The sequence below is a fragment of the Abrus precatorius genome, unplaced genomic scaffold (assembly GCF_003935025.1).
Source record: "Abrus precatorius isolate BTA unplaced genomic scaffold, Abrus_2018 Scaffold3, whole genome shotgun sequence".
In the NCBI taxonomy this organism is placed as follows: Eukaryota; Viridiplantae; Streptophyta; class Magnoliopsida; order Fabales; family Fabaceae; genus Abrus; species Abrus precatorius.
This window is the reverse complement of record NW_020874373.1, coordinates 30,735,236-30,744,135: the sequence shown is the minus strand read 5'-3', so window position 1 is coordinate 30,744,135 and position 8,900 is coordinate 30,735,236. Positions and strand designations below refer to the sequence as shown.

The 8,900-nt window shown below is 31.0% G+C and overlaps 1 protein-coding gene across 2 annotated transcripts; it reads right to left on the bottom strand.

The window, feature by feature from the left end:
* Positions 1–1,144: 1,144 nt before the first annotated feature.
* On the bottom strand, positions 1,145–6,729 carry LOC113861530 (putative zinc transporter At3g08650). Of its 2 annotated transcripts, XM_027494404.1 has the most exons (7): positions 6,487–6,729; positions 6,235–6,251; positions 5,554–6,149; positions 4,860–5,144; positions 4,028–4,156; positions 2,649–2,746; positions 1,145–2,230 (listed from the first exon to the last, which is right to left on the bottom strand). In XM_027494404.1, exons 3-7 carry the CDS (start codon positions 6,025–6,027, stop codon positions 1,417–1,419), a joined length of 1,800 nt encoding a protein of 599 aa, XP_027350205.1. In that variant the 5' UTR covers positions 6,028–6,149; positions 6,235–6,251; positions 6,487–6,729; the 3' UTR covers positions 1,145–1,416. The 2 variants fall into 2 exon arrangements, with proteins under 2 accessions (XP_027350205.1, XP_027350204.1); XM_027494403.1 differs by having other exon boundaries at positions 5,554–6,251; positions 6,559–6,729.
* Positions 6,730–8,900: the final 2,171 nt, after the last annotated feature.

The following is an 8,900-nucleotide window of genomic DNA, read 5'->3' as shown; positions in this document are numbered from 1 at the left end:
TGTTCAATTCGACTCTTAAAATTAAAGAAAAAAAGTAAAAAAAATCTTAGCCCGTGAAGTATTTACTTCACTTAACTTAAAATTAATTAAAATTAAAAATAACTATCAATGGACAATAATATGCTGAATTTATTTCAATACTTCTTCTTAAAGAGTAATTTTATCTTTTTTAAAATTGCATGTTCAACAGTAAAAGTCAATAATATAATTAAAAGATTTTACGTTAGTTAGAAATAAAGTTAAAATATTTTTTTTATTAATTCTCCTATGAGTTAATTTCTGAGAGTGAGTTAGATTTAAATTTTTTAATATGACATTATAACTTATTTAGTTTGAATGTTCATTTGCTCATGAATGTTCAATCCTATTAAATCACTCATGAAAAAAAATGTTAAAATATTCTATATTATATGCAAATAGAGATTGAATATTTTTTTTATAAAGACTTGAGTAATCTTCTTATAAGTTGATTTTTGAGAATAAATTAAAATAATTTTTTAATAAAATTAATAAAATATTTATTTTTAAATAGATTTTCAAAGGAAATCTCATTGTCTTTTAATATTTAAAAGTTGCGCATGAAACAAATCTACACTACCCCACCCAACTACCCAATTCAATTGAGTCTATTCCTCAATCCTTCCATGATTTTCTCTAAGCATTCAACGTCTAGGTCGTGACATCAAGCTACTATAAGCAATTCAACATCGTTTCCGTGACATTAAACTATCTTTAAGCAAACTAGGTTTGAAGACACCATTTTTGCATAATATCACTGAAATGATGAAATCACAAAAAATTCTGTTCTTTCATTACTTTTCCATTAACCTCCAAACAAATTGTAAAAAAAAAAAAATCCGTTTTCCTTCGCCAAGTGTTCTTTTACAAATGATTGAAAAATAATAATGCATAATTTACATGGTTGGTAATGCATAATTTAATTATTCTTTTCATGTATTATCAAAACAACCAGGATAAATCTTCGCAAACAGAAAAAAAAAGAAGAGAGAAATTATACATCACAACTCACTAGATGCTGGCCTAAGAAAAAGGGCCATCAATACTGTAAAATATTGGTTCAATTTGTAAATAATCCGAGAGACAAATAACTAACAAAAAGAAAGATCACCTTGAGAGGTTTTCACATTGTTTGGAAATTTAGATCATGTGTAGAACTGTACATAAAAGTACACACAAAAATATGACACAAGGACATGATCTATATGAAATCTTCGGTCACTTGTAAATCTGCTTCCTTCTTAGCGAACTTCCACTAGACATTGCTCTTCCTAGTTTGTTTACTGAGGATCTCTTCAAATTAGACCAACCATGTCTTTGGGAATCAAATTAAAGAAATGTATTCTACTGTTACAATAACAGTAACAGTAGAGTAATGCAGGAAAAGGAGCATAGGACTCATCTGACAGCCTCTGGTGCAGAATTGCAGTAAGGTGTATGCAAGCAAACCAACCTAGTGAATGTTAAACATAAAGTAGCAAACCCTATACCCATAATGAGGCCACAAGTGCTCTTTCGCTTGTCCAAACTTATTGCTCTCTTTACTACATTTCCAAAGCTAGGGACTAATCCACCACAGGCAAGAACCATGATGTGATCAAGACCACTATAATCAATACCAGTAAGAATGGCTCCAATTGCTGATATTGGACCCATAAATCCAATTATGGCAGCTGTTGCAAGAGAACCGTGCCAGCTATCAGTGGCTCCAAATATACAGCTAGCTACAGCTGCACCTCGAGGAAGCCCGTGTAGAGATACTGGAAGGACCATGTGACGGCCAAGTCCATATGCTTTTGGTGCAGCCACTCCCAATGCAAGTCCTTCAGCCAAAGCGTGAAAAGCAACTGCACCACACGATATGAATGATTGAAGGGTGTGAACACTGAGGGGGAAACCAGTGAGTGTTGGCAAGTCATTGGTTGAGGCTTTTTTGGAAGCTGCCACCTTCAACACACCAGAGGTAGAAACATGGATGAAAGCAGCCCCCATTGCAAGGAGTAACAAAACGGGAATAAATCCCAATTTTGAAGATAAAATAAGCTGCACTGGTCGCCAGGCACCAAGAACAAAGGCAATACCACAAGCTGTGCCCATGAGGAGAGCATGCTGAAGATGAAAAGCAAGCGCAAATGCAACCAAAAGTATCCCTCCAAGTAAGGGGCCAAGGCCGAAAAGTAATGAAACGAAAAAGCCAGAGGCATCTTCAGAACTGTGACAAAGAAATCAAAATTCAGGGAAAACAAAAATGCAACAGAAGCAAGAAAAGAGTAAAATTCTGCATATCTCTATACTTAAAAATGTAGCAACAGAGAATGAATGATTAATACTATTTGACCCAAGCAACAAATCCAAACAACATAATATACTTGGGGGACAGTTGGAAGAGATTATGGACAACTTAAAGAAATACTTTATCACTTTCACAAGTTTTTTTTAACTTATTTCAATAAGCTTCTTGGTATAACTTATAAAAATAAGCTCTTTTCAGTTTATTACAATAATTTTCATAGTCAAATTAATTGCATAAGCCATCACATAAAAACAACTTATTGAATAAGTACTTAATTAATTTGTGTACTCAAGCACACCCTTATACCAACCAAGATAGAAATTTCATACAAACTTACCTGTAATCATGGGTGAAGTTCTGAAAGAAGGTGCTGAGAGCTTCCATAAATGCTACAGAAAGGGTTGCAGCTGATGCAACTTGTGAAGCTGAGGCTTCCTATATAACCCACAAGAAAGAGAAGCTAACATTATATATATCTGAAAACACAATTCCACAAAAGTAGGAGAGAAGATAATAGCATAGAAATGCAGCGCTGAAGTCCTGCAAATCCACTAAAGAAAAGAGATGATAAGAAAAAAGGTAGGAGATACTCCAACTACCCTTCTCATAAGTTCAAGTGGCCATCCTTCCCCCTCCTCCTCAAACCAAAAGATATAAAAACGCTTCCTATTAGAATAATAGGGCTATTCACATGTTAGGGAAACTATTATGTTAGACTTTTGTAATCTGAGAATAACCACATGCAATTCATGTATCTTATGTAAAATGCTTTTAGTGTTCAGGAAATAGCACCCACATATTGTTAGCCTGGTAAATTGTATCTCTGTGTGAGCATGTGTGTGGATGAAGCTGAGTATCTATTGACTCAAGTCATTCAATTCACACACACACACATATATTGCACTGGGATTGGGAAGCTGTGAGATCCAATAGGTTGTACAGGAAAATCTGTCACTAAGTTAATTGCCTTAGAAAAATCTGCAAGGCTAGGGTTTTTTTATATAGTCAAGGATAGCTTAATATCAAATCTATAATAAGCTCTAATACCATATTAAATTTGGACTTGGACTTAGGGGTGGCAAAGCAGGCCCACCTTGCCTTGTCCCTACCCAAAGGCCACTAAAAAATGAGCTAGGCCGACGCACTTTGTTTCTGAAAGTGGGTTAGAATTACTAGTTGTAACCTCTCTTCCTCTCTTTCTGAATTCAACATTATATGAAAATATCTTATCAAACATTATCCTTGTCGATTAATTTCCCTATTTCCTCATTCTCTCTCAAGACTGGCGACCATGTTTCTTATCCCATGATTTGTTTCCTATTTTGTTAGGACTATGATTAGATTAGTATAAATAAAAGTTGGTTTTTGAGGTTATAAGAACACAATCTCGTCCTACTATATCTAAAATCCCATAATTTCAACACAACATAACCCATTATCTCATATCATTTATTCTGGGTCTTTCTAGTTCCTTTTATGTCCTGCAATTTTAATATGGTATCCTAATGGTCAACAGTTTAACATTAGTCCCCCCCCTCCCCTCCCCTTTAATAATAAAATTATATTAAATTTCATCACAAGGTAAAGTGGCTTGAACAATGTTTTAGAGGGATTGTTAGATATATAAAAATTAAAACCATTCCATAAAGTAAAAAAATAAAATAAAGTAATTATCAAAAGTCAAATTTTAAGCCTTTAAAATGAACGGGAACTAACCTTGAATGCATCAGGAAGCACTTCTGCAACAACCATCCAAATCATGCATCCAGCAGCAAATCCAGTACAGAAAGGAAGAAACTTGCTGAATGCATCGGCACAAATGAATGAAGGAACAGCAACAATTGGCTGCATTAACATACAGAATAAGATGGTAAGAGGATAAGGTTAAAGATAACAATGACTGGCTTAAACAATTGTTATCCTTCCATATGTTTAATTCTCTTTTTCTGAATTCAACAAAGAAAACATACCAAGATCAAGCAATCAGAAGTGGCTTTAGTCTAGTTTTGGAGAGGCAAGATAAGATTCATAGTAACCCAAAGCCTCATTTGAAGCTCACAGGCACTGCAACTTGGCACCATGGCAAGGGATACAATATAATCACACACAAGAACATTGAGAAAAAGTGGCCTATCAAATATTTTATTGTCTAGGTAATAAAACAGATGTAAAAACTTCCTTTAGGTTGGATGACACTACCAATCAGTAAAAGCACAATTTTAAATAGTTTAGTTAAGTGTTTTTCTTATTGGTACAAAAGGATTGAATAGAAAGTAAATATAACCAATTGGATTAATCATGTGATGCATTACACCTCACTTGAATCAGACTTACACTATATTAAAACAGAATGGAACAACCAAGTCCTATCCAATCATAATCTTATTCTCGGGATAATATAAGCATTAAGTTAACAACTGGGTGAGGGGATAGTAAAGACATAGTGTGTAACTCAGAATGACAACTCATCAAAGTGACACACTGACTGAAGCCAAAATATATTTTTCTTCTTTGACAATGCAAGATAAAATCTTAAATTAAGAATTACCTGAGGTAAAGATGTAATTACACTCCATAACATAGCATTCTGTGGAGAGACACCCCTTGATGCAAGTACCATGCTCACAGCTAATCCTTCTGGTATGTTGTGTACCGCAATAGCCAAAGTTACCAACAGGCCTTGAGAGAAACCCTTTGATCCAGCAAATGAGACCCCGACACCAGATCCCTCCCCAAAAGAATGGAGGGTCATTATTCCAATAACAAGAACAACCTTGGCAGCGTCAGCACCTTTTAAATCCAACATGCTTACATCCCCATATTGCTCAAGAAACTGAAACCAAAACACGAGATTATGTAAGACTCATTGAAGATAAATTCACACAGTAAAATTTGAGATTTATACGACCCCAGGTGAACGGAAAAAGATGAGAAGCACTACACTACTTCGAATAAATGACCAATTCATCAATTTTGCAAATATTGATACTAATGACTTGTACACGTGATGTGAATAAGAAAACCGGTTGTCAATTTTTATTTTTATCATTTTAAATCATTGCGGATGTGAAGCTTATTCATTTCAACAATGTACTGTCCAAGCATAGAAACTTTGAGGAACTAGACAAGTATCAGTGCATAGAAAAGCAGTGTGGAATATAAACTGCAACACGAAGCAAGTAACTTCTATTAAGCAATATGGAGAAAAGTCGTAATAGAGATAAAGGAGGAATCGTCATCACCTTTTTACATAGCCAAATAAAGATTCCACCAGCTAGGATCCCAGTGACAACCCAATTTCCAGCACCATGCTCCTGCCCTTCCTGTATTAGATCAAAGCTAGCAGCCAACATGACACCTGCAGCCATTCCATTACATAATCCAGCCCACTGTGGATCAAGCTCAACAAAGAAGAAGGGCACGGCACCTAAACCAGTGGCAGCTGCCATTGCCAGTGTAAATAATGCAACCGTCGAAACTGAAACCTTACTGCTTCCACCCTTCCAATTACCCACCACATTATTGGCATCCTCAAACTTAAAGGATTTCTCTACACCAGTGCCATCAATTACATTGGTTCCTACATCCTTATGAGGAGCAGCGATGATCTTATGTGAAACTTGATGTTCCGATTCAGCAATTGAATTACCCAAAAAGAGAAAACTCAACAATAAAAACAAGGGAAAACATAATCTCAGCCTCAGATTTGGAGCCATGTGTAAAATATTCCACTATCTGAAGGAGCACCTTCTTTAAACCACCAGCCCCAAATCAAAATTTCCAGAAGCTACAACCCCATAAGCTTCTCTACTCTATCAGCTTATTTCAGGAAATTTACCTGTTGATTTCAAAATTCCAGAAAGAATGTAACTTCAAAATACACCCCAAATGCAAGGAGTCAGCATTTAGTATAGGGTTTGTACCTCATGGTCAACCTACCCTGCACCAGATAAAGGACAAAACAAAACAACAAGGGCATCATGAGAGAACAAGACATTAACTTCCTTCATAATAAACACTCATTCCAATTCAAATGACAGGTATATGCATATATACAATACAACCCAAAAACCCAATTAAAACCCAAAATTCACAACATATATAAGCATTGTTATCTTTCAGAAGAAAAAGAAAATATTGAAATTTGAATTGAATAGGATTGCTATAGGACATACAAGATAAGGTGATTCTTCCAAAAGGGAATCACAGAGGCAAAGAACAAAGGAAAATGGGAAGACTTTGAAAACCTTAATTCGATTATTGATTAGAAATTGAGAGGGGCACGCTGAATAGCAAAAGGAAATTTGGGGGAACCAAAACCAGCGACTTTGCGCACGCAGAAACCGTTGCTGACGTCACCGGAATGTGAAGTGTGAACCTATTTTGCATTCACACCTCACACCCTAACCTAAACTCAATCAGATCAATAATTTGGGGAAAGAGACTGTTGACGTTGTTAAAAAAATCGTGTTAATTGTTATAATTCTTCTGATTTTTATAACGTAAACTAAAACCTATCTTCCGGTTTTTGAAATAAATTTTTATATACAATTATATACTAAATTTAAAAATTAATTAATTAAAAATAACAAAAATAATTAAAGATGATAAATTTGCACTATTTTAAAATTATTCATAATATTAAATAAAAATTTAATAAATTATAATTAATTAAATAAATATATTTATTTATATAAGTAATAAATAAATATTTATTAATATAAAATTCACGATAAAAAAGATATAAAAATTAATAATAAATATATTTAAAAAATATTTTTACTTTTTATAGATTGGACTTGATAATTATTTTTTATACACAAAATGAAATAAATTATAGGATATCATAAAATTTAATAAATTAATGATATGAATATTTTACTTTTAATAAGTATTAAATTTTTATTACATATTAAAAAAATATAAATCTAAATATTTAAATTAATTTTATAATATATTTTTATAATAGACAATAAAAATTACTACTTTAATATTTCTATATTATATCTTTTGTCAAATTTATATCAACAAAAATTTTACCTATTTTCTAAAGATATAGATAATCTCATTTATTTAAGAGAGGTATTAAGAAGAAATTTTTTTATTAATTAAATTTATTCAAAACTATTGAAGTATAATTGATAATTTATTAAATTAGAGTAAAAATTATGTAATTTTTTTAATAAAATTTAGTTATAATAAAAATTATATTGCTAGTATTTTTTCATTTAATATATAAATAAGAACTTAACTATTTAATACTATAGATATTTATACAATATAATATAAATTTGTATTATATAATTTTTTTATTAGTCTTAATAAATTAATTATTTATTACATATATAGATAAAATATATTAATAAGTATTTTTTTTAATGTATGCCTAAAGCTCATATTATGAACTTATGAATATTAAGTTTGTATATTTTTAATGTTTATTAGAAAATACAATAAAAAATTATACATAGTAATATTTTTATTAAAAATAATAAAATATCATAAAAGTTAATACATTAATTACAGTAAATGCTGTAATTTTTATAAAAAATTATTATTTATTAGTTTCTTATTGTGTTACACATAAAAAAAAGTATTTTTTTTTAAATTACAAAGTAAAGTAGAGGTTAATGTATTTATAATATTAAATATTATAATTTTTAATGAAAATATTTTTATTAATTGTGCATCTTTTAATCCAATTAAAAAGACCAATCAATACGTGGAATATATATATATAATTCAATAAAAAAATAGTTTTAAGAGTTTAAATAAAGTTAAAAAAATCGTTTTTTAACCTTCTTGTTTCTCTATCCATTTTATACTTCTAAATGAGACAAGAAGAAATACTTTTTCAATTTTCAAAGGCTAAACCACCAACCTTTCAATTGGCAATTTTTATAATGATAACACCGTGTCAGACAAAGCTAAATTGGATTTCCTATGAATTAGTGCATAACTTAACGTGTGAGTAGACACACACTTGAACATTTGAATTGTATTTGCCCAATTATTAGGTGCCTTTATACATATTACATACAATATATCCTGTGAATTCAATATTCTTTCGTACTTTAACTGTATTTTATCGCTTTATTAAAAATATAATATATACTTATGCATTACTTTTTTTTTTATAATATCTTATACATTATTAAATTAACAAATTAATGTTAGAAAATATCCAAAATAGTATATTTATAATTTCTCTTTATAAATTATCCTATCTCAACATAAATGATTTTTTATCTTTTATTGGTCAAAAAGTCCGAATGAAGTAACACGTGGATGACATGAACGAAATAATATATTTAAATTTCAAAAGTTGTGATTTTTCCTTCAAAACTTTTTTGTTACATATTTATGAAAGATAATTTTTTTTGGTATTTTCTAATGAGTATATGCATCGTCAGGAAATAGAGTGAGAGAAGTAATTAGAAAAGGATATGTTTTATATAGATGACAAATAACGTAATTAGAAAAGGAAAAGAGGGACGGGAAAAAATATAGTGTTAAAAATAGGAGTGTGAAAAAATTAGAACGTTTACAAAAATGTCTGTAAGGAAAATATGATTAATCTATGGTTTTT

Excerpts from the sequence above, each read along its gene's own strand:
- LOC113861530 (XM_027494404.1), bottom strand. The coding sequence starts at position 6,027 with ATGGCTCCAAATCTGAGGCTGAGATTATGTTTTCCCTTGTTTTTATTG. Across the intron at positions 4,157-4,859 it reads TAATTACATCTTTACCTCAG|CCAATTGTTGCTGTTCCTTC; the intron begins GTAATTCTTAAT and ends ATGTTAATGCAG. Across the intron at positions 2,231-2,648 it reads AACTTCACCCATGATTACAG|TTCTGAAGATGCCTCTGGCT; the intron begins GTAAGTTTGTAT and ends TCTTTGTCACAG.